The 25,752-nt window shown below is 42.1% G+C and overlaps 2 protein-coding genes across 2 annotated transcripts; both read left to right on the top strand.

Annotated features, from left to right (window-relative positions):
- Positions 1–634: 634 nt before the first annotated feature.
- On the top strand, positions 635–5,360 carry LOC140381058 (neutral cholesterol ester hydrolase 1-like). The gene is made up of 5 exons (XM_072465080.1): positions 635–828; positions 1,547–1,778; positions 2,179–2,248; positions 2,730–2,901; positions 4,604–5,360. The coding sequence occupies exons 1-5, from the start codon at positions 688–690 to the stop codon at positions 5,219–5,221; spliced, it is 1,233 nt and encodes a 410-aa protein (XP_072321181.1). The 5' UTR covers positions 635–687; the 3' UTR covers positions 5,222–5,360.
- Positions 5,361–6,517: 1,157 nt separating this feature from the next.
- Positions 6,518–25,334, top strand: LOC140381157 (fibronectin type III and SPRY domain-containing protein 2). Its single transcript, XM_072465179.1, has 13 exons — positions 6,518–6,671; positions 7,668–7,915; positions 8,526–8,621; positions 8,869–9,102; positions 9,772–9,794; positions 9,867–9,988; positions 14,979–15,143; positions 15,865–15,999; positions 18,544–18,697; positions 22,855–22,988; positions 23,572–23,704; positions 24,284–24,460; positions 25,013–25,334. The coding sequence occupies exons 2-13, from the start codon at positions 7,679–7,681 to the stop codon at positions 25,260–25,262; spliced, it is 1,860 nt and encodes a 619-aa protein (XP_072321280.1). The 5' UTR covers positions 6,518–6,671; positions 7,668–7,678; the 3' UTR covers positions 25,263–25,334.
- The last annotated feature ends 418 nt before the right edge of the window (positions 25,335–25,752 follow it).

Genomic DNA, 25,752 nt, shown 5'->3' with positions numbered 1-25,752 from the left:
GTTCTGTATTTCCTACATCTATCCTATCTTTAAAATGTAAGTACACTCAACTCATGATACAAAATCATAATATGTGTTTTAACAACATAATCAAACCTGTAAAAATATGTATATGGCATGGATATTCAATGTTTTGTATAATCTGAAAATCAATTTCTATTTTCTGTGAAGGCGCCACAATGACAGCTCCCTGGGTTCAACTTTAACCTTCAAATCACATGGTTGGGAATTTCCCATATCTTTACATGGATAAAGCATGGATATAAAGCATGGATATAAACTTAATATCCATGCTTTATATTATAAAGCATGGATATAAAGCATGGATATAAAACATGGATATAAAGCATGGATATAAAACATGGATATAAAACATGGATATAAAACATGATCTGCGTCTAATACCAAAATAAAACGAATCAATACATGATCCTCCCTCTAACCATACATTTCTAGTTTAGCTTAAACATATAACAAATATTTTTCTATTATTATATTGTTACATAATAAATGACATGGATGCAGTTACTTAAAAAAAACAAAAACATAATTGCTTTTGTTTTTTTACTCACTATAAACGGAACTTCCTCTTCCCACTCAATGCTGCGTCAGTGCGTCTGTGGACGTCACAGTGCAACTTACTGATGCGCTGCAGGCTTAAAAAAACAATTACGATTATTTGCCATTATGAGACCATTTTCTGTAGTTTTGTCTTTGTTATTAACAGCATCGTTGGCTTATTACGTCTACACACCTTTACCTGATGGAGTCCAAGAGCCATGGAAGCTCGTGCTGTTGGCCGCAACTATCAGAACTGTTTCGAATTTTGTAAGAATAACAACATCTATGTTCAAATAAACCTCTTTATGCATCAGATTTGATTGAATATGTCATTAGACAGTTCGAGCATGTTAAATGTAAATGACCTTAGTCAAAATCCAATCCAAAACTATTAAGTTATTCAAAAGCTGTGGACTTTGGCTTTATGCAGGTGAATGATTAAAATATATTGTCAACTACCAGTTCTAGAAAGAAACAAAGATAATGTGTTTTATATACATACATTTTACCAAGAAAAGTGTTTTAGAACCTTTTGTTTTTTGAGATTAGATATATAGATAAGATTAGATTTAACTTCTACCTACAACTGACCAGGGACTAATGTTGATGTCTGTTTAGATATTATTAGATGGATTAGATATTTTTTGTAAAGTGCATTTGACCAAAAATATATTACAGAATGAAAAAACAAAAATCCAAAAACGCTTTCGGTAAGTCTGTAGGTGTAAGTTAGTGTTCTTATTTCTTATTTCTTATTTAAAGTTCAAGCTCTTTTGCCTAATCAGAATAGTTTTTGATCCTCAAAGGCACAGTCATTATTCAGTTGTTCAATAAATAAGACACAATAGAAACACAATACCAATCATATATAAAAGCTATAATAAACCTGGACAATAATATAGAATTAAAAAGAGAGAGGAGGAGTTATTGCTTCGACTAAAGGATATTATATTAACATTTTAGGTTGTGTCTTGTTTGTGCACAGGCGGCTCTGAAGCACCGCCTCGGCCTTGGCCACTACGTCAGCTCCATCCGACAGTTCAGAGAGACCCTCCTGGAGTCTGACGCGGATGAAGAGTTCGTCCCCGCAGTTAAAGTGAGCGATGTGACTTTCTCTGGCGTCCCGCTGCGAGTGTATGAAGCGTCAGGGGGAGAGGGAAGTCTGAGGAGGGGGCTGGTGTACTTCCATGGAGGAGGATGGGCTTTTGGCAGTGCAAGTAAGTGAAAAGAGGTGTAAAGGAGTGTGTGATTACGCTCAGTGCGGGACCTGAAGGCCAAAGTTGTACAAAAAAATCGATCCCTAGATTCTAAAACATCAAAATTAGACATAAAGTTGGACCTTTTCTTGATCTATGTCAGAACTAGTATAAATAATCTATTAATACTTGACAAACTACCACTATTATGTGTTGAAAATTACACTCTACTGTATAAAAAGTATTGTGCTTTCAACATCTTACTATCGTGACATCCCTAACAGAAACAATCCCCCAATATGGATTATTTTTCAGGTTTATTATTTATTAGTTGATTAGTTGACTTTGAGCATGCAAACAAAATGTACCATTAAACAGTTTACTTCCAGATTATTGTTGTAATCTCTCTTTGTTTGGTCAGAGAAAGGTTCATACGACAAAGTCACCAGGATCGTGTCTGCGGAGCTCAATGCTGTGGTGGTCTCTGTGGAGTGAGTGTTAACAGTAGCAATACACTTATGAGACATCCGTGTTTTACTGTGTACATACATGAATGATTACTAGCGTACATGCTCGCTGATAGGACTATAGCCCTTCTTTTTGTGGGGTTTGAAAGGGTTCATCACAACAGCAGAAAAGAGAAGGAATGGAGTGAGTTATCTTGAGATTTGGGAGAGAATTGTAAATTTAATCTTCTTTTTTACAGGTAGTTTTTCCCGTAGTAATCTTTGTAATTTGTGTGATCTTGAATTTGTTGTAGTTTAACAGTCCTGTCAGTGCACTTTGGGTACACTGTCATTGTGCAATATTCACTTGTAAAATTGTTACGTGAACATTTAACTTGTAAATATGTTACTATGTTGTGATGTTAATATAAGGGTTTTTTCCCAGGGGTTTAGTTGATAAAACGACAGATGTATTGTAATTTAATCCGACTATGATACAGATCGTTTGCTGTTTGTCTGCTTTTAGATATCGTCTTTACCCAGAAGTGCAGTTCCCAGAGCCGTACTTGGACTGCCTCGCTGCAGCAAAGTACTTCCTGTCCGCGGAGGTATTGTCCAAATACTCGGTGGACCCGGAGCGAGTGGGCGTGTCCGGAGACAGCGCCGGGGGGAACCTGGCCGCGGCAGTGGCTCAGGAGGTGCATCAAACTAAATGATGATCATGTTTAATTGTGACTTTCAAAATCTGTAATGTGAGAAAAAGGAAAACTCACTGATCATTACTTTTACCCCTCATCTTCATCAAATATTATAGACCGCGTGAAAGTATTTGTGTGATGTCATCTGAAACCCAATAAATGGCACGTAGATTAGTGTTATTATTATAATTGTGAGAAGATCCATCCATCCATCCATCTTCTGCCGCTTTATCCGGGGCCAGGTCGCGGGGACAGCACTCTGAGCAGGGACTCCCAGACTTCCTCCTCCCCAGACACTTCCTCTAACTCCTCCGGGGGGATCCCGAGGCGTTCCCAGGCCAGCCGAAAGACATAGTCTCTCCAGCGTGTCCTGGGTCTTCCCCGGGGCCTCTTCGCGGTGGGACATGCCTGAAACACCTCCCGAGGGAGGCGCCCAGGAGGCATCCGGAACAGATGCCCGAGCCACCTCAGCTGGCTCCTCTCGACGTGGAGGAGCAGCGGCTCTACTCCGAGCTCCCCCTGTGTGGCCGAGCTCCTCACCTTATCTCTAAGGGAGCGCCCAGCCACACGGCGGAGGAAACTCATTTCGACCGCTTGTATCCGCGATTTTGATTTTTGATTTTCGGTCACTACCCAAAGCTCATGACCATAGGTGAGGGTAGGAACGTAGACCGACCGGTAAATAGAGAGCTTTGCCTTTCGGCTCAGCTCCCTCTTCACCACAACGGTCCGATGCAGCGACTGCATCACTGCAGCCGCTGCACCGATCCGCCTGTCGATCTCACGCTCCATCCTTCCCTCACTCGTGAACAAGACCCCGAGATACTTGAACTCCTCCACTTGGGGCAAGGACACCCCACCCACCTGGAGAGGGCAAGCCACCTTTTTCCGGTCAAGAACCATGGCCTCGGATTTGGAGGTGCTGATTCTCATCCCAGCCGCTTCACACTCGGCTGCAAACCGTCCCAGTGCATGTTGCAGGTCCGGGTTTGATGGAGCAATCAGGACAACATCGTCTGCAAACAGCAGAGATGAGATCCTGTGGTCCCCAAACCCTCCGACCCCTGACTGCGCCTAGAAATTCTGTCCATAAAAATTATGAACAGAACCGGTGACAAAGGGCAGCCCTGGCGGAGTCCAACATGCACTGGGAACAGGTCTGACTTACTGCCTGTGAGAAGATACATCACCATTTTATAGTTATTCTCAATCGTTAAACCCACGTCCTTTTAAACCAACGGTCTCATTGAGCTTCATGAAATCAAACTTTCTGAATGAAAACGTAATGTTACTGTGACATTAACAGTATGTCACAGTAACATTTATTTTACATTTAGATTTTGAAACCACTTAACTATGCCAATTCAAAAACGTTGTACAATTACACGTAACTTTCAAATCTTGTCCTTCCTACGAGCAGATTTGTTAATTTCATGACATGTTATATTTTTTCTGCTATATAATTATAATCTATGACACGCAGATTATGATTTCACATTTTGTTCATTTTAAACCACAATATTGACTTAAATGTCGTGAGGTCTTTTGACTTCCATCGTCCCATCGACACTGACTTTAGATACAGTTCAGGTTAGTGAGTTTCTAAAATGTGTCCCAAAATGGCTACACACAAGATTACTAAAACGTGCAGGAATCGATTCAAAATAGGCTATTTTGTACAACATGTCTGTTTTAATCGCAGATCTCCCAAGACTCCAGCGTGACCGTGAAGTTCAGTGTCCAGGCTTTGATTTACCCTGCACTTCAGGCCCTGGACTTCAGCACGCCCTCTGCCCTCCAAAACCACAACGTGCCCGTCCTGTACCGCTCGTCCCTGGTGCAGTTCTGGATGCAGTATCTCGGAGTGGAACTGTCTTTGAGGGAACCCTTTTCATCCAACCAGCACAGTTCCCTTCAGCAGCCTCTCCTCACCCCGGAGTTAAGAGCACGATTCGACTGGACTCTGCTCCTTCCTCCAGAGCGTCGGAAGAACCACAGGCCGGTCGTCGCGGACCAAGGGTTGGAGGGGATTTTGGAGACGGTCCTGGCTCTGTTGGACGTCCGCGCTTCCCCTCTTCTGGCTCGGTCGGAGGTGTTGTCCAAGTGTCCGAAGGCGTACATTTTGACGTGCGAGTTCGACGTGTTGAGAGACGACGGTTTGATGTACGCGCGGCGGTTACGGGACGCTGGAGTCCAGGTCACGAGTGCGCACTATGAATGCTTTCACGGATGCTTCAGTCTGCTGTTCTGGCCCGTGGAGTTTGACGTGGGGAAGACAGCGCTCGCAAACTACATCGACTGGCTACGGGACAGTTTGTAGGAGGCTGGATCAAAAAAGGCCTTCTGCTCAACTTTTAGTATTATTTACTGTCACCTTTTTGTCCGTTTCTCCTGCAAAAGCACCACAGCAGCTTGTGTGGGGAAGGACCAAGCTGCAAGTTAACAATTGTTCACAATTATTGACATTAAATCATTCATTCATTTGTATTCACATTGTCTAATACAAAATAAAGAAATACAAATGTCTCAAGGTTGTGACCAGCTTAATGAAATCAAACTTCCTGCATGAAAAAGTAACGTTTTTGAAGTAAGTGTTTAGTTCTTCTTTTGTGACTGACATAATCTATTACAATTATAAATGAACCAAATAACCTTACATCCCCAGTTGGGCCATAGTGACTTAACTGGATATGTGTCTTATCCAATAACAATAATCAAATCACAGTGTTGTACAAAAAGTGAGTTGACTTATCTGTCAAATTAAACACACAAGAGCAGAAGTATCTCCTTTACTATAGTCATTATGTTTAATATTCTAATTCATGTTTAACACAATGTCTCTGGAAGATGATATATTGTGCACCTCGAACAGTTTTAAGTGTATTTGTTCTGTTAAGAAGATAGAGACACAGCTTTCTGTTATAATATTAATACTATGTTATCCTTCATGTTATGTGGTCGCTCTTTTCTAGTAATCATAATTAGATCATTATTAGTTTTTTTTTACATTTAGGTCATTGTAAATTGCAATATCAATCTTAAACGACTTAAACAGTTGCATTAACTTCCTGTTCAAAAGTTCAGAGCTGATTCCCTGCTCGTGGCATTTCACCGTAACAAACAGCAGCTTCTCAATCACACAGTTTATAGTTTTGCAAAATTTTTAAGCATTTCCGTATCACCTGGGTTACCTGATTGTTGAAGCGAGCACAGAGGCGTGGTATAAACATGGAAGTATGTAGAGCCACTGGTGTAATACAGCTGCAAAGGGTCAATACAGCATTACTCACACATCACTCCTTAAATATAGGAGCAATTTAGAAGTTAGAATAATTAAAACAAAGGCCTCTGTGCAGCTTGACAGGAGGACGCGTCAGGTTTTAGGTTCAGCTGCAGCCCAAGCATCACAGCAAGCACGAATCGCTCAAAATACCTCTAATCGAGCTCGATGATGAGGGAAATCTACTAGAACGTTAAAAGTCAATTTCCCCCCCTGTATAATATCTCTTTTAACCAATAGACAGAGACAAAAAATGAAATGAGTTCAAACTTTGCTCCAAAAGCTTTAAAAGTAAAGCAATCTGTGCGTTTCCCCAGAGTGTGTCCCCTGCAGGCTCCTGTAGTGGGACATGCCTGTGGACATACGAGCTGCAGCTGGTGGTCTTCTATTTCTGTCGCCTGAAAAGCTGCTCTGCTTTGGGCCGGACTCTGGACACTCTCAGATTCTGCTAATGATTTGGGAAATGATGGTTTCCCCCTGAATGAACCAGGTAAATGTTTATAATGTTTAATGTATGTCACGCCGCGTCGTTACAGGAGCCACAGCCGTAGTACATTACATAGTTATAACACTGTAAGTACTTTCTTATAACGTTTGTTTACTTGTTCATGTTTGACCAAGTAATTCCTTTGGTGACGTTTACAACAGTAAGTAAGATTTTAACTCGTTCAATCTTTGCTTGTTTGTTAATGTTTTCAAACCAAAAGTCTTAGTAATAACAGTTAAATCTGATATTTGTGTTTTCTTCCTGTATTTGCCGTTTTATGCAGACCCCACACTTTAATGTCCTGCATGCATTTTGCAGTTTGTAATGTTTTAATACCGTACATAATGTTAACGTTTTCTTAATCATAGCTTATTTAAGGCAAGACACTGCAGGTGAATTGGGAAAAATCTTGAATGTAGATTTATCATGTCATCTATAAATAAGGCATTTTTTTATGAGTAAAAAATGCGGAAATTGAACCTAAATAAACCTGAAAAGTGAGTCAAGTTTAAATGTATTGCTTCATTTTGTTGACATTTTTTATTAGATTAGATTTTGGAGCAACTAGATTGATGTAAAATCTTTAATTCCGACAATTTTTTTTGTTAAAACTTGAATAAATCAGGCTTGGACATAGATATCATCAAATCAGTCTGTACAATCTATCAAATAGTACAAGATTGTAATGTTTGGCGTGTGGCCTTTTGAAATCACAATGTCCCTTATAAACCGATGGATGCAAGTGGATTTAATGAACATTGGTACAGATTTTTGGACAATTTTGGTCTTTTCAGGTCCAATGCTGAAAGAGCTAATGCCAAAGTTTTGCCCGTGCAGTGTCTCCTTAACACAGTATTCCAAATGACCAATCCTAACCTATAAACTGTACAAAACATACAAACGCTCTCCTTTTTAAAAATCGTGTTCACGTATTAACTTGCTTAATCCACTATTTAATCCGTGGATGTCACAGCGTGCACTGACGTCTCTCTGCTTCAGTCGTCCTCCTCATGGACCTGTTCGAGATCATTGGGGGGCGACTGGACGTGATTGAGGAAGAGTCGGAGCAGCCGGACTTCAGCCGAGAGTGCAGCCACATGGAGGGTCTGGGGCAGGACCGAGGCCCGGCCCAGGGGCAGAAGGGGCCCACGCAGCGCTTTTCTGTGGACACCAACGACTCGCTGCGGTTTGAAGCCTGCGACACTCCATCTCCCACCGGGCAGGACGACGTGTTCGGAGCCACAGAGGTGAGGTCTGGAAAAGGGATCCACAAAACGGTTCTGGTTCTGTGGTAGAGGTGGGAGATGCTGACAAAAACAAATATATCACAGTGAGATGATAAAATGTCAATTCAACAGAAAAACGTGTCTTTTAACGTGTCAGTAGAGGTTTAATCATCAGATAAATGTGAAGTGTCTGTCAAATTAGTCACAAATGTGCATAAATATCACTTTATACCTTTATTTGAAACATATTTTTATATTTGATCAACTCTTTTTGTAGCATTTTTTTTTTACTATAAACCATATACATATACGGTACTCGATATTTAAATGTTGCATACTTTCACATTATTATCTAAAATGTCTTTATTGCCCATCTCTATGTCATAGTTGTTGTTTTGAAAGATTTTAGAAATTGCAATTTATATATACCGTCTATAACAAAAATAAATATGTTAAAAGAGCTGATTAAATATAAAAATCAACATAAACTTTGATTGTAATCATCCAAACTACGGTATACTGTGATATCTCTGCACTTTTGTAGTTATTTATGTGTATTTGACTGTCTGTACAGTAATTTCCAAAGACTGTGTTGTGTCTCTCTCATTTTTGGACTTATTTATTTTCGCAGAATGAAAACGGCGTGATCCGTAACAAACTTCAGGAGAAAGTGTCCGAGATGGAGAACTTTGCCGGACATTTGGAGGAAATCTTTCTCACTGTGGAGGTACATTTTGTGTCCAAGCCAGGAAAATACAAAACAAAACACTGAATAAAATGGAAAAAAAAAGACTTTTATCTCTCTTATCTATTCAAATCAGTCTGTATTTTCTAGATACGAGGTGAATGGTGCCCACATTTGTTCAAAAATGTCCAGGTCCTCATCTCAAACATGAGCAAAATGAATTCAGACTGCAAGAAAACGTAGGTGCGTGTTGTTATAATGCCACTAACTAGTATAAATGTTACTTCAGGAGAATTTTGGCCGCCGGGAGCAGCACTTGGAGCAGCATTACAACGACGTTCTGCAGACTTTGTCCCAGCGATACGACGATCGAGGGGCCGCACTGCAGGAGGAGAAGAAGTCCAAACTGGAGTCTCTGTACGGGCAGCTTCTGGAGTGCGGCCGCGCCCTTGACTCGTCCAAAGAGCTGATCGAGAGCGCGCAGGAAGTGCACCGCTGCCACGACAAGAGGCTGTTCCTCAAGGTCTGTGTGGTCACTGTGCGGAGAGGAACATAAACTGGATCTCTTAACATTGTATGGGGCAGTGGTGGAAAGTAAATGTAGTGTAATTTTAGGTTAGTACATTTTACAGTGGATAGTTTATACCAGGGGTGTCAAACTCATTTTGGGCCGCGGGCCGAACATAACGTAAAACATAAAACAATAAAAAATATAAGAAATAAATAGCTTTATATAGCCTCTGTGTTTTATTCACAGGTGCATGGAAAAGTTTGATTTTCTTCGTAAATTTCTTGTGGGGGGCTTTTATTCAGGAGTGCTATATAGCCCAAAAAAAACGGTATTTAGACCAATAATGTGTTTTGAGTGACACATGATATGATACAGTTTACTTACACTACGCAGCCAATCATAGCATTGATAGTGCATATGTGCCCTGCCCATACGCACCATGCAGGTCAGCTAATGCAGTACAGCTTCAAATAGGCCTGATATTTATAGTCCTCAAATACTAGGCCTTTGTGTATTTTAAAGTTGGTTTAACGAACGAACTAACTAACATTTTCGGATCATAAGCCACTGCTAAACGGCCTTTTTCTATACATTTTAATATTTCCAATAGTTCTAAAGATTTGACTATTGTGATTATGATAATTTAAATTGTGTTTTTATCTGTTTTGGGTACTGTGACAGATGGTTGTACCCACAATCAACAGGTAAATATCTCAAATGTACAAATATTTAAACCATTTTTTAGACCCCATAAAAGCCTGATTGGTGTTGCTCAGGATCGAGGCGTTTGCTAAAGACGACATCGACCTGAATCTGTCCACGTCGCTGGAGTTCAACACGCCACTCTCAGATCTGTCTGATGTCAAGACCATGATGGACTCCATCAACGTCGTCCCAGGTTTGACCCACGTTTCACTTTCAACCTGTTTCATCAGCAAAGAGCATCGTTGTGAAGACAAAAGATATGCTGGATAAATTATTGATAGTTTCCTAATGCCCAGGTTTTTGTTAAACTTTTGTTAACTGCACACAATTGTTAGGTGTAGAAGAAAATGTATGAAAAGAAAGCATTCATATACGACGTAGTGTTTCCCCCTTAACAGAGGAGACTATGATGTCCCCAATAGTCTGAAAACAGGCTGAAAAATACAAAAAGAAATGTGTAAAATAAATGATGTTAGTATTACAATAAACATATGAAAGTAAGTATATTTAATCTGTAACCAGTCCCTTCTGACTCTGCAAAAGTTACAGCTGGGCCAGTAATGGAATATTACACATAAATACTGCATGTTATAGTCAGCACTAATTAAAAGTAAATATTGGAGAAAGCAAAAGTAAAGTGACATTTCAGCTCCATAATAAATTAACCATTTCTGTTGAATAAATCTTTAGACATTTAGAAACCCAAACATGACTTTATAGGAACACTACGTAACTTTTCTAGTGTTGGGTTCACCACTTTATTTGTCTGTTCCACTGTTTGGCATTATGGCATCTATCTCCATGGAGACAAGCAGGTAGCACCACCCAGCCAAGTAACAGGTCAGATCTGTGAAGAGGCGCGTCCGCTTACAATAATAATGTGTGTTTTTAAGCAAAATAAACATCTGGTATTGAATAAATGCAGGATAATCAAATCAAATCAATTTATTTTTGTAAGGCCCAAAATCACAACAACAGTTGCCTCTGAGGGCCACAGGGAGAAATAAATCAACAATGTCTGTGGTGGCGATGAAGTCAGACAATGTCTGTGGTGGCGAGGGACGATGTCCCAGGGTCCTCTGTCCTTAGACTCTCCTTCTCGGCCAGGAAAAACTACAAAAAAAACCTCTTTGGGAAAAAAGCGTAGAAACCTGGAGGAGTTCCAGTGAAGGAGAGATCCGACTCTCACAGACGGACAGACGGACACGAGGAGACTGGAGCTGGACCCACTCTTCAGGCAGAAGAGGGACCATCTGAGTCGAGCTGGACCCACTCTTCAGGCAGATGAGGGACCGTCGGAGGCGAACTGGACCCACTCTTCAGGCAGATGAGGGACCGTCGGAGGCGAGCTGGACCCACTCTTCAGGCAGATGAGGGACCGTCGGAGGCGAGCTGGACCCACTCTTCAGGCAGATGAGGGACCGTCTGAGGCGAACTGGACCCACTCTTCAGGCAGATGAGGGACCGTCGGAGTCGAGCTGGACCCACTCTTCAGGCAGAAGAGGGACCGTCTGAGGCGAGCTGGACCCACTCTTCAGGCAGATGAGGGACCGTCGGAGGCGAACTGGACCCACTCTTCAGGAAGATGAGGGACCGTCGGAGGCGAGCTGGACCCACTTTTCAGGCAGAAGAGGGACCGTCGGAGGCGAGCTGGACCCACTCCTCAGGCAGATGAGGGACCGTCGGAGGCGAGCTGGGCCCACTCTTCAGGCAGATGAGGGACCGTCGGAGTCGAGCTGGACCCACTCTTCAGGCAGATGAGGGACCGTCCACACAGGGCAGGGACCACTTCACCAGGGGAGGGGCATCTGGGTCCACAGGTCCTCAGGAGTGAAAGAAAGAAAAAGAAGGCGGTGAACAGTTTGCAAGTGGAATCAAAAAATAAATATTGTTTGATAGCATAAGTAGTCAGAAGAAGAGGATAGTGCTCAAGCTGTCATACTTCCCCCAGCATAGTTACTCCTAGGGCAGCGTAGCTGAAGCTGTGGGTTTATGTTTCTGTTCCTAACTACTCTGACCATAAGCGATTTCGAAGAGGAACGTTTTAAGCCTGGACTTAAATGAAGAGACTGTGTCAGCATATTTAACATGGGTCGGGAGCTGATTCCATAACACAGGAGCTTGGTAGCTAAACGCTCTACCTCCTACAGTACTTTTAGAGACTCTTGGGACCACCAGAAGGCCGGCATTCTGAGAGCGAAGAGCTCTGTTTGGATGATATGGTTCTATAGCATCTTTGAGGTAGGATGGGGCCATGTCATTTATGGCTTTGTAGGTCAAGAGTAGAATTTTAAATTTGATTCTAAACTCGACAGGGAGCCAGTGAAGAGACTTCAGCACTGGCGTAATGTGCTCTCTTCTTTTTGTTCCTGTTAGTAATCTTGCTGCTGCATTTTGAACCAGTTGAAAGCTTTTTATGGAGCTTTTAGGACACGCTGCGAGCAGGGAGTTACAGTAGTCTAATCTAGTCGTTACAAATGCATGGATACGTTTTTCGGCATCACTTTTAGGCAGGATTCTTCTGATTTTGGCGATGTTGCGCAAATGGAAATAGGCTGTTTTACAAGCTTGATTTATATGAGCTTTAAATGAGAGCTCCTGGTCAAATAAGACTCCAAGGTTTCTTACAGTAGAACTGGAGGCTACACTGACATTGTCCAGTGTGACTATCTGCTCAGATAAAGCATCTCGTAGATGCTTAGGGCCAAGGACAATGACCTCGGTTTTTTCAGGGTTAAGAAGCAGGTAGTTTAGTGTCATCCAGGTTTTTATCTCCTTCACACAAGTACTAAGTCTGTCTACTTGATCGCTCTGATCAGGTTTCATTGATAAATACAGCTGAGTGTCATCTGCATAGCAGTGGAAGTTAATGCCATGCTTTCTGATAATGTTGCCTAATGGTAGCATATAAAGAGTAAACAGAATTGGACCGAGTACCGAACCCTGTGGCACACCGTAAATTACTTTAGAGCTTGGTGAGGAGCTCTGGTTTACATTAACAAATTGGAACCTATCAGATAGATAGGATTTAAACCAGCTGAGGGCTGTTCCTCCAACACCTACATCACATTCTAACCTCTGCAGTAGAATGTTGTGGTCGATGGTGTCAAACGCTGCGCTGAGGTCCAACAGAACCAGGATTGAGACCAGTCCATCGTCAGCGGCTAATAACAAATCATTTGTGACTTTAACTAGTGCAGTTTCAGTGCTGTGGTGGGCTCTGAACCCTGACTGGAAAACTTCAAATAAGTTATTGTCCTGCAGGTGGCGACAAAGCTGTTTTGCTACAACTTTTTCAAGGATTTTAGAGACGAAGGGAAGATTTTAAATAGGTCTGTAGTTTACCAATAGGTCGGGATCTAGATTAGGCTTTTTCAGAAGAGGTTTAATGACTGCATGTTTGAAGGACTGTGGAACATAGCCACTTTCGAGTGAAGTATTTATTATATTAAGAATAGGGTCTATAATTAGGGGGAGAATGTCTTTGAGGAGTCTGCTTGGAATGGGGTCTAGGACACAAGTTGAGCTTTTAGAGGACATAATGGCTGAAGTTATCTCTGCTTGATCAACAGCTGTGAACCTTTCTAAGTTTACAGGTGGATTTATATGGGACGTTAGATTTACAGCTTGGGCTAGTTCAGGGCTAATAGCGGGGGTAATTTCATCTAATTTATCTCTGATTGTTTTTATTTTATTGTTAAAAAATAGGAGGAAATCATCAGAGCTGAGTGTAGCTGGGATTGAGGGCTCTACTGCACTGTGACAGTTTGTTAGCCTAGCTACAGTGCTGAAAAGGAATTTAGTGTTACTTTTGTTGACTTCTATTAGATTTGAATAATATCTGGTTTGGGCCTTACGCAGAGCCTGCTTATAGGACAGCAGGCAACTTTTCCATGCTTTTAGGGATTCTTCGGTGTGAGAGCGACGAAATAATCCCTCTAACTTTCTAACTCTTTGTTTATGTGAACGCAGTTCTTGGTTGTACCATGGGGAGGCGCGCTTTGGCCTAATGACCTTCTGTTTTAACGGCGCGACAACGTCAAGAGCAGACTTCAGAGAATTCATGGTCAAGTCGACACATTGATCACTTAAACTGGGACTAAAACTGTTCTCAGCAGGATCACATGACATGTCACTGAATATTGGCTCTATTATTTCTTTGAATTTTGAGATAGATTTTTCAGATATTGTCCTTTTCATTATAACTTTATTTTGTGGGACTGGATGATCTTTAAGAATAAACTGAAAGGTAATTAGGAAATGATCTGACAATATAGGGTTTTGAGGGAGGACAATGAGGTCACTAATCTCTGTTCCATACGTTAGGACAAGATCCAGAGTGTTCTTGTGAGTGTGAGTCGGTTTATTTACATTCTGAGTGAAACCAATGCTGTCTAACAAGGCGCTGAAGGCATTACTGAGAGCGTCATCACTCATGTTCACGTGGATATTAAAGTCTCCAGCTATAACTATTTTATCCCAGGCTAACACTAAGTTTGATATAAAGTCAGAAAACTCTGTTAAAAACTCTGAGTAGGGACCAGGCTTTTCTTACCTACAGCAGCTGGCATGTTGTTGTTTGAAAGCAGTAGAAACATTTAGTGAGATGTTCAGAACCGCTAAACCAGCCGTCATTTTATGTGTTTGTTATATTGCACTGGTTTGTTTTAACGGCAATTGTTTCAAGTTTTTACTTGAAACAATTGATAAGTTTAATACCATATTGTGGAACCTCCATGGAAACAATTAGGTTACATGATGTACCTTTAAATACACAGATCGACACCATGGCCTCAAAGTATTACTGACAATTGTGAAATTAAGTTGGACTTGTCGATGTGGCAAAATGATTCATCAAGTTTTTGTCCTTTTTGCTGGTTTACAATTTTTCTATTTTATTTTTTACTTTCAAAAACTTTCAGTATTCATTTATAAACATTAACACAGACATTGCATTTCATAATTTGCCATTTTAAACACAAAATAAACACATTTCTTCCTTTTACTGACAGAGGACTGGGTGTGGACCGCTCCATTAAAAAGATCTAAGCTGAACAGTGAGGATGAGAGACGACTGAATCTTGATTAATAGCACACTGTCATGATTCTTATGACTAATAATCAACAATCTAGAATGTTAACAGATGATATTAGCACGTTTCCATGTTCCGTTGTGATTTCAGCTCCGTCTGCCCCGGTCATAAACCCTCAGAGTCCAAACTCGGCCTCTCAGACGTCTCTTCACGTTTGCTGGAGCCTGTTTTCGGACGACACAGTGGAATACTACGAGCTTTACTATCGCCCGGTTCTGGAGGATTGCCCCCCGTCAGACTCTTCTGCCCCCCCAGGTAACACCGCCCAAAATCAGAAAATATATTATTAAATAGTGATAAGTGAGATTTATGAATTTAAGTATTCTGGTGGGACATTTTACTTAGAGAAAAGGTAATTCCCAAAACTTCTATCTTTTATTGTAATGCGGATACTACTATTTACATATAATGTGCTTCATTAGAAACATTAAGAAACATTAAGTAGTTGTATTGTTTTCCTTTTTAAAGCCCCAGTACGTAGGTTTTTAGCAAAAATAATGGACAAAAATTTCAAGAATGCACTAAAAACATTGAAGAAAATGCGTCCTTTCTGACTTGCATTTCCACAAACCTGACTCGTACTTGTCCTGGAGGAGCCCTGCCTTGCTCGTTTCCATGGAAATATTGTTCCTTTGGATATAATATTCCACAGTATGGCATGAAATGTATCAATCTCAATGGAGAATGTTCCGAAGTCTGTTTTTTCTATTTCCATGGAATCCTGCAGATGATTTTCCGCTTTCAGAAACTTAAATACTGTTACTTTTTCTTATTTTTTTTCTCCTATGTTTTAGTTGTTTTATACAGAAACACTGTATATATATATATACAGTGTTTCTGTATAAAACAACTAAAACATAGGCATACACAGCTCATGCACAAATGCATTTCCTCCATTATGTTTCCATTATGTTTGCACTCTCCAGTTAAACATTTGCACAAAAGGATGTTTTGTGTATGTTTGCTGTGTTGTCAGTGAGTCAGGTGAAAGTGAAGGAGACTCACTGCACCGTGTCGGAGCTGCTGCCCAACGCTCAGTACGAACTCTGGGTCACAGCAACCAACACCACCGGCATCAGCCCCGCCAGCGAGAAAGCCCTCTACATGACCGGTACGGAGCCTTCGGCACGCTAACAACACACGCCTGTTACACTGGAAGAAGTCACATTTGCAATAACATGTACTATATTTTCAAATGACTGAAGTGAATTCTAGAGATTGACTGATTTCATGTATGACTGATGCCATTATGTTCAAATCCAGAGGTGCTGATGGCCAAAAAGTTCTGCCAACATTTTTGAGCCGATTTGGATAATTCCCCCCAAAACATATTATTTGAATTATTTGAATTATTTCTTATTTCTTTTAATATATAGAACAAAAGAGAACAGCACACTGACCATGACACAGAGAGGAAGCAAAAAAATCAAAAGCATTACAAGACCAATTAAACCAAATGATATAAAATTAAATCACGGCACACATTGTCCAACATAAAGGTCACTGGCATTACCACAACAATGGAATATGAGAGAATGTTCATTGATAATAGTGATGATGATTGATGGATGGAGGAGAGTTGGCCGGGTAGAGACTCAGGATGGGGGCTCCAGAACCCCCCCTCCGTAGATGCTGATGTGTTAAGGTGAAGATGATGGAGACATGGGGTGGGAGGGTGGGGTCGAGAGAGCAGAGACAACCAGAGATGCTGGGACAGGCCTGTATAAATAGGGCTTCTGGGTAATTAGAGGTGTGGTTAAGGAGTGGAGGAGTGGTTGCAGGAGTAGGCGGTTGAGGCGTGGTCCACCTCCTGAACCCCAGTCAATGATTAACAATCATTAACATCATATTTACTTCTAAAATTTGCCAAAAATAAAGCTTTTCCATTTTCCCGCCAGTTTTCTAGTCTCTATTATAATGTCCCGTCCTTGATTGATGATTTTGTGCCATCCATTTTTTTGTGATGGCCTTTTATGCTGCGACCTCAAGTATGTTCCGGAGATATTCATTTAGTGTGTCCATTGCAGGGGTTTTGAGGCCCACATATATAGTTCTGAAATCAAAGTGACGATTGTGTCGAGGTGCGTCGAGTTGTGTCTCTCTGAATGTCACTTTAAGAAAAGTCACATGACCAACACATCTACTGTGTTATTTTGTGATGCTTGTGTCAGAAGCTAAAGCGTGAGAGACTCAAGTCTGTCTCTGTTTGTTTTGTGGTTCACTGATGATAAATGTTTACCGGTTCTTCTCCGAGGGATCATTAACCTCTGTAAGTTCTATATTTTGCTATAATAAATTTTGAGTTACTTATTCTATCACAGCCTACTTTATTGTACAATAGGCTGTTGATTTAATTACTAAGATTGAGTTTCCTTCTCACTAAGTGATCGCTTTGTTGATCCTCGGAACATATTCTGATTCAATGTTGTGTTAAGCGTCTGCTTATCTTTATAGACCAGCAGATGTCACAATAGAGGACACAACATAGTGTCACTACTGTGACAACACAGTATTGGAAATGTGTAACACACTCCTTGGCATGTCATCTACCCATCACTAATTGCTTTGTTAATCTCAGTCCAATATTTCTGAGCAACAGCACAACAAATGGCCGTCCTGGCAACCACAGTTTCTCCAGAGCTTAGCATTGTATAGGGTCATGTTTAGTTTAGATTATTCTGCATCTTGTTTTTTCATTACTATTTCCTGTGTGGTCAGATCATTAATGTTGCCTCTTATCTTTTTAATTTCCTGTAGCACTTGAATAATCTTATTCTTGGCGTGTTCTATCTCCAAGAGATGTAGTTTGTCTTATTTACGTTCTTCTGCCTTTGTTTCTTGGGAAATGGCTATAATTTTACCTCTCAAAACTGCTTTAGCAGCATCGTAGAGGATGGACGGGGAGAGGATGGGCGGGGAAGTTTCACCACAGGCATTCTCCTCCACATAAGTCTCAATGTCGTTTAGCATTTTTTTTCTTGAACAAAGGGTCAATAACAGACTGAGGTCGTTTTTCCTCCGAGTCTCCAATGATGTGAATAAGAGCACAGTCACTAAGGTCTATGGTTCCTTCTAGAACACCACTAGATCGTATGTGGATTAGACAAATGTGTGTCTTAGCGAGCACCGGGTTCATCTCCAGATATCAATTTGCCATATACTTTCATCAATTTTCTGAATTGTTATTTCTCTTTTATCCAGTGCTTTTTGAGTTTGATCCAATGTGGGCTGAACATGACGGTTCCATGAAATTATTACTAACTTAACTAAAGTTGTTACTTATCACTGCTCTGAGTTATAAATGTATAAAACTAAAACTATTTTCATAGATTTTTTCAAAGTTTTCCACAGCCCTGTTTTACTTCTAGCTTGGAACAGAGCAGTAAAATCACATTTATTGCAAAACCATCACATTTAGGTGTTAAGTCGGTCGGCTAGATTTTTTTAGATTTTCCTACTGCTGATTTTTGAGTCATTTAATATCAAGAAAGAAAATCCATCATGATCCATAAACCAGCATTTTGGTTTGTTTGAAAGAGTCGCCAAATTATATGATAGTTATAAGTTAAAGTAAAATAAAACAAATCTTTCTTTGTTATATTATACATTGTTTTTTTTTATGATGTCAGTAACATCATGATTCCCTGTCCCGCAGTGCCGTCTCCTCCCGTCCTGAATAGTCGGAGCTACATGAGCTGCCCCGAGGCAGCTCTGATCCGCTGGGAGTCGGGCAACACAAACCCAGTCGACTCGTACACCGTGGAGATCAGCGAAGTGACCAGCGACGGAGCGGAGGGCGACATCAAGGAGTAAGATGAAGTCGAAGCCTTAGTCCTGACTCTGGCACCAGCAGGAGGCCGGTCCATGTTTAGTCCTGACTCTAGCACCAGCAGGAGGCCGGTCCATGTTTAGTCCTGACTCTGGGCACCAGCAGGAGGCCGGTCCATGTTTAGTCCTGACTCTGGCACCAGCAGGAGGCCGGTCCATGTTTAGTCCTGACTCTGGCACCAGCAGGAGGCCGGTCCATGTTTAGTCCTGACTCTGGGCACCAGCAGGAGGCCGGTCCATGTTTAGTCCTGACTCTGGCACCAGCAGGAGGCCGGTCCATGTTTAGTCCTGACTCTGGCACCAGCAGGAGGCCGGTCCATGTTTAGTCCTGACTCTGGCACCAGCAGGAGGCCGGTCCATGTTTAGTCCTGACTCTGGGCACCAGCAGGAGGCCGGTCCATGTTTAGTCCTGACTCTGGCACCAGCAGGAGGCCGGTCCATGTTTAGTCCTGACTCTGGCACCAGCAGGAGGCCGGTCCATGTTTAGTCCTGACTCTGGGCACCAGCAGGAGGCCGGTCCATGTTTAGTCCTGACTCTGGCACCAGCAGGAGGCCGGTCCATGTTTAGTCCTGACTCTGGCACCAGCAGGAGGCCGGTCCATGTTTAGTCCTGACTCTGGGCACCAGCAGGAGGCCGGTCCATGTTTAGTCCTGACTCTGGCACCAGCAGGAGGCCGGTCCATGTTTAGTCCTGACTCTGGCACCAGCAGGAGGCCGGTCGAGGCCGGTCCATGTTTAGTCCTGACTCTGGGCACCAGCAGGAGGCCGGTCCATGTTTAGTCCTGACTCTGGGCACCAGCAGGAGGCCGGTCCATGTTTAGTCCTGACTCTGGCACCAGCAGGAGGCCGGTCCATGTTTAGTCCTGACTCTGGCACCAGCAGGAGGCCGGTCCATGTTTAGTCCTGACTCTGGGCACCAGCAGGAGGCCGGTCCATGTTTAGTCCTGACTCTGGCACCAGCAGGAGGCCGGTCCATGTTTAGTCCTGACTCTGGCACCAGCAGGAGGCCGGTCCATGTTTAGTCCTGACTCTGGCACCAGCAGGAGGCCGGTCCATGTTTAGTCCTGACTCTTGGCACCAGCAGGAGGCCGGTCCATGTTTAGTCCTGACTCTGGCACCAGCAGGAGGCCGGTCCATGTTTAGTCCTGACTCTGGCACCAGCAGGAGGCCGGTCCATGTTTAGTCCTGACTCTGGCACCAGCAGGAGGCCGGTCCATGTTTAGTCCTGACTCTGGCACCAGCAGGAGGCCGGTCCATGTTTAGTCCTGACTCTGGCACCAGCAGGAGGCCGGTCCATGTTTAGTCCTGACTCTGGGCACCAGCAGGAGGCCGGTCCATGTTTAGTCCTGACTCTGGCACCAGCAGGAGGCCGGTCCATGTTTAGTCCTGACTCTGGGCACCAGCAGGAGGCCGGTCCATGTTTAGTCCTGACTCTGGGCACCAGCAGGAGGCCGGTCCATGTTTAGTCCTGACTCTGGCACCAGCAGGAGGCCGGTCCATGTTTAGTCCTGACTCTGGCACCAGCAGGAGGCCGGTCCATGTTTAGTCCTGACTCTGGGCACCAGCATGAGGCCGGTCCATGTTTAGTCCTGACTCTGGTACCAGCAGGAGGCCGGTCCATGTTTAGTCCTGACTCTGGCACCAGCAGGAGGCCGGTCCATGTTTAGTCCTGACTCTGGGCACCAGCAGGAGGCCGGTCCATGTTTAGTCCTGACTCTGGGCACCAGCAGGAGGCTGGTCCATGTTTAGTCCTGACTCTGGGCACCAGCAGGAGGCCGGTCCATGTTTAGTCCTGACTCTGGCACCAGCATGAGGCCGGTCCATGTTTAGTCCTGACTCTGGGCACCAGCATGAGGCCGGTCCATGTTTAGTCCTGACTCTGGCACCAGCAGGAGGCCGGTCCCTGAGGTCCTCAGAGTCCGAGATGGTTCATATGGCACTAACATATCCAAGATGTACTTTGGTGCTAGGCCATGGAGAGACTTGTACACAAGCAGAGCTGCTTTAAAGTCTATTCTCTGAGCCACAGGAGCCAGTGCAGAGACCTGAGAACAGGACTAATGTGATCATACTTCCTGGTTCTGGTCAGGACCCGAGCAGCAGCGTTCTGGATGTACTGCAGCTGTTTTACAGCTCGTTTGGAGAGACCAGTGAGCAGGCCGTTACAGTAGTCTAATCTACTGGAGACAAACACATGGATAAGTCTCTCTAAATCTGGTTTTGACACTATATTTTTTTATTTTGGCAATGTTTTTTAGATGGTAAAAAGCTGCTGATGTTATTGATTTGATGTGGCTGTTGAAGTTCAAGTCTGAGTCCATTATTACCCCCAGATTTCTAACTTGGTTTGTAGGTTTTAGAGCGAGACTCTGGAGGTGACCGCTAACACTTTCTCTTTGTTTCTGTGGGCCAAAAACGATGATTTCAGTCTTGTCTGAGTTCAGCTGGAGAAAGTTGTTTTGCATCCACACACTGATCTGTTGGATGCAGTGACAGAGTGAATCCTCTGGTCCATATTCACCTGCCGACAGTGAAACATAGATCTGACTCATCTGCATAATTGTGACACATTTTCACTGCGTATCAGCTGACCTAACGGCAGCATGTAGAGGTTGAACAGATTTGTGAGGCACATTTTATAGTCGCCCAGGAACATTTGAGATGAGACTGAAACATGAAGAATCAAATGCATCTCAGAACATCTAAATAACATGTTCGAAAAGGTCATAAATAATCACACAAATTACTTAAAATAATACTAAAACAGACAATAGTGAGTATCTAGTCATCATGTGAGATTAAATTGTCATTAAAGTGTCAAAAAAGTAAATATCAATAATAATTGTTTGTGGACACGGCAATAACTGTAAATGTGAACAACAAATAATTATATTGCTGTCAGTTTTAAATAATTTCCAACTGTTTTGTCATTTCTTTTTGTGCCCTAAGGGAGGAACTGCACTGTATTCATAATGATTCCCTCATTTTGTTTTGGTACGAGCTGTGAACATGAGTTTGTTGGAGCGCTGACAGTTCCAGAGCTGCTGATTCAAGACACACTTTGTCCCAGAAAATCTATTTTTAGCTCCAGCTCCTGCAGCAACATTCAACACAGCGGCGAACGTTGTCCTTGTCGCAGGAAATTAGGGTTGAATAAATCTGGGTTCGTTAGTCAGAGACGTTCTGTAATACGTGGGCTTTAGGCAAATCGGTAAGAAATGCAGAAAAGTGTTGCAATAAAAAGTACTGGATGAGCAGGTAAAAGGCTGGTCAGTAGAATTAACATGTCAGTCATTAAAATAAGTACATTTTATAAAGACAAGGCCAAATTGTTATAATAGTGTACTGTCAATTGGAAATATGTACTGGAGATGTGTACTCTAATAACTGTAATTAAAAGTACAGTTACATGGCTCAAAATGTGCTCTGTTTTGAACTAAAATATTATTCTTTTCATGCAATTTCTGTAGCGTTTGTGATCAGTCTTTTACACAAAACTTGAGTTATTGAAGTGTTCAAAGCGTAATGTGCGTTTTGTGAGTCTGAAATGAGCAGATATTTCAGGGAGATTTGGACAGATGAGATTTACTGTTTTCATATGATGTTAAGATAAGATAAGATAAGAGAACCTTTATTTCTCCCACAGGACATTCCAGTGTTGCAACACAGATTGGGCACAGAAGCACAGATTAGGAACAGAAGTGGAATAATAAAAAACTATAACTTCCTTTTAAAAATATACTTAAATCTGGTTTAAGTATAATTAAATGTAGCTAATTGCTATCACATGCTAGAATTGTGCTGAATTACAAGTACATGTTTAAAAATGCACACAATAAAGTACAATTTCCTCCCAAAAATCTACTCAATTACAGTAACATGAGTATTTGTGATTACTTTTACTTCCCCCTTAGAAATATCTGATCCAGAAACTGTCCACTAGAGGCAATTAAAGGCGATGCACCCAGTTTTACATTTACCACTGTCCATGGGATTTATTTGACTATAGCAAGTCAAAACATAGACATACAAATAAATAAATAGTATTTTGTTTAGAATTGTGACTCATCCTGGCAATGGCCCTAATTCCATGCCACTCTTTTCCATATTGACAGTCCTCTTTGTTGTTGGTTTGCAGGTCGATCGTGGCCGTTCCCTCCTGTCAGTGTCTGGTGCAGCTGCAGCCGGGACTGTCCTACGTGATCTCAGTGCGAGCCGTGAACATCGGGGGCCCGAGTGAGAGGAGCGAGGGCCTCACGGTCCACACCACGGGTAACATGCCACATACTGTTACAGTGAATGAACTGGCACCAATGTTTGGTCACGTGTAAGACTCTTGTAAATAAATGATTGTGTTTCTAAAAGGGGAATATTAATGAGAATTAAAACTGAATTATTTGTATGATCTAATTTAATTACAACTATAACATTGTAGATTATAGCAGAAGTTACACTAGCCAGTCACAACTTGCAAATTAGATCTTGTTTTTAACTGTAAATGTACCTGCCTCATTAAGTAAAACGTAATAATATCCAATAATAATAATACGTTTTTATAGCTAAAACAAACGACCATAAAATGCAACACAAACCTTAAACGTATAATACATCCAACTGAGAAAAAGTGAAAGTTCAAACACAGAAATAAAAAAGCAAGTCAATAAAAGTGTGTTTTCAGATTTAAAACAGATGGAGCAAGCCTCTTCTCCTCAGGCAGGACGTCCCAAAGCCGAGGAGCCAACGACTCGAACACTCTTTTGTCCGGAGCCTCGACTTTGGATCTCTTTCTCCAAAACCGTTACTACTGTGAAATGACATGTTCAAAAAGTCCCTTGTGTGTGATTGTCCCGGACAGGCACGTACTTCAGCCTCCTGGAGGACTCGTCTCATCACTGTCTGTACTTCTCCGAGGACATGCTCACCATCAGTTACGGATACGACGACCTGCCCATCAGCGCCATGGCCTTCGACGACATCGGCTTCACCAGGTACAATTATCTTATCACTTATTCAGCCAAACCTTTGTTCAATATCCAGTTTTAAATCTGTCGGAGCAAGTTGTGTTTTATTTAATTCAGGCATATTTGAGACATATTCAGTCCCACCACATGACGTCATCCAGTGGTGAAGTGATTTTCTAGTCATTTCAGCCTGATTTTGACTGCATCGCTCTCGCCAGCAGGTAGAGTCCTTGTACTCTCTGTTGGAAACATCTTCCTCATCTTTTCCACACGTAAACATGATTGAGTTGTTGAACTCAATCAAAACTGAACAAAACTGTGCAATTAATCCACTTTTAACCGAGAGCACAATTTGGTCCAGAGCCAATCCTGTCAGCAACAGCACATTTTAATTTGTGTTGTTGTGTTGAACTGATTAAAAGTCTAGATTGTTCTGAAAATGCGCGTTGAAAGACATTGTGATTGCTCAGCCCTTGTAGAGTTTATAGACTTTGAAAAGGCAATTAAAAAAAAAAAAATTATATAAAAAAAAAAAGGTGTGTCGTTTCAAAAGGTGAACGCAAAGCTTGTATTGTTTTGTATTCATTGCTTGTGTTTGTGCTGCAGGTGCGTGGCTGTCCTGGGAGACCTGATCCCCGTCAGAGGGCGTCACTATTGGGAGGTGGAGCTCGACGACGGGACCGAGTACCGAGTGGGCGTGGCTTATGAAGACACCGACCGGGACTCGTATCTAGGAGCCAACAACACGTCCTGGTGCATGAGGCACATCCTCACGCCGACACGGTAACGTTCACATGTTTACACTTTCAAGCATATTTAGACTCGTTAAGGGGAATTAAAATGACGTAATTAAAGCTTCTTTTTTTCTTTTACATACGTTTTATTTCATAATTCTCAGATTCATTGTTGTATTTAGATTGAATCGGACATGTATGAGAAATCCTGTATTGTCCTGCATTTGTGGCTGCTCAGAAAATGGCCGCTTTCACCTACCCCCTAGCTCCTCCTCCAATATCCCTATACTTGTTTGTGAATCAATTCAATTAGTCAAATATGTCTACAGTCGGTTTAGTCTTAACTGGGCTCTGCTTTTTGTTTGAAACATCTGAGCTGCAAAATGTAGGACACAGCGGTTTATTAACATATAATTCGCACTGTTGTTCCATCCACACTGTATTTATTTTGTCATTTTTATTCCTCAAACATATTTTATGCATGACTTTATTTCATCAGTTTATATTTTACTGCATTATTCGCTTTATGTTGCACCAAATGTGTTCAAAGCCATTGGGCTACACAGCAGTTTAGGTTCATTTCCCTTCATTTATTCTGTAGACACAAATATGAGTTTCTTCACAACGGTTGGAGTCCGGACTTGAGGATCACGGTGAACCCAGTCCGGATCGGGGTGGTCCTGGATTACGACCTCGGGAGCTTGTCTTTCTACAACGTGGACCTGAAGCAGCATCTTCACACCTTTCAGTGTCACTTCAGGAACTTTGTGCATCCGTGCTTCGGCCTGGACAACCCCGGAGAGCTCAGCGTTCACAACGGCATCCAGAGCCCAAAGTTCACCTTCACATGAGGTTAATGTTACTGCTGGACTTAATGATCTGTTTTTTTAATTAATAAGAAAATAAATCACTTTGAGACATTTGCTGAGGTGAGTCATGATTCTGATATGAAGTGAGATAAAATAAAAGGTGAATGAATGCGTCTGGTGTTGCATGTGAAGAGCGGTGATGGGAGAAAGGGAAAAGCTCACTACTTTAGGCCGACATGTTTGAACCCTGCGCTCGTTTGTCTGAATAATTTAAAATGTTTTAGTAATTTGAGAACATCACATTTGCCCGTTTTAAATCTAATAAACATAATTTTAAGTGATTAGTGTGGTCTCCCATCCTAAAACTAACCGGGCCCATCCCTGCTTAGCTCCAGAGGTCGGGGATCGAGTTGAGCACCAAAAGAAGTTATGTCAAGACATGGTTTTCATATTTTTATTCCATGGGAACAGACATGCATCATTTTCCAAGATTAGAAAAAGGATTCAATTTTGAGAAACTCCACTAAACCCA

Source organism: Eucyclogobius newberryi, unplaced genomic scaffold (genome assembly GCF_026437365.1).
Source record: "Eucyclogobius newberryi isolate DKJ021-1_F unplaced genomic scaffold, fEucNew1.0.hap1 SCAF_5, whole genome shotgun sequence".
Taxonomy (NCBI): domain Eukaryota; kingdom Metazoa; phylum Chordata; class Actinopteri; order Gobiiformes; family Gobiidae; genus Eucyclogobius; species Eucyclogobius newberryi.
Note: the sequence above shows the minus strand (reverse complement) of the source record. Positions and strands in the feature narration are given on the sequence as shown.

Bases quoted from the DNA above. Each gene is read 5' to 3' on its own strand.
- LOC140381058 (XM_072465080.1), top strand. From the start codon at position 688: ATGAGACCATTTTCTGTAGTTTTGTCTTTGTTATTAACAGCATCGTTG. The intron at 1,779-2,178 runs GTAAGTGAAAAG...TTGTTTGGTCAG, and splicing joins ATGGGCTTTTGGCAGTGCAA to AGAAAGGTTCATACGACAAA. The intron at 2,249-2,729 runs GTGAGTGTTAAC...GTCTGCTTTTAG, and splicing joins GCTGTGGTGGTCTCTGTGGA to ATATCGTCTTTACCCAGAAG.
- LOC140381157 (XM_072465179.1), top strand. From the start codon at position 7,679: ATGGACCTGTTCGAGATCATTGGGGGGCGACTGGACGTGATTGAGGAA. The intron at 16,000-18,543 runs GTACGGAGCCTT...CCTGTCCCGCAG, and splicing joins GAAAGCCCTCTACATGACCG to TGCCGTCTCCTCCCGTCCTG. The intron at 24,461-25,012 runs GTAACGTTCACA...TTTATTCTGTAG, and splicing joins CACATCCTCACGCCGACACG to ACACAAATATGAGTTTCTTC.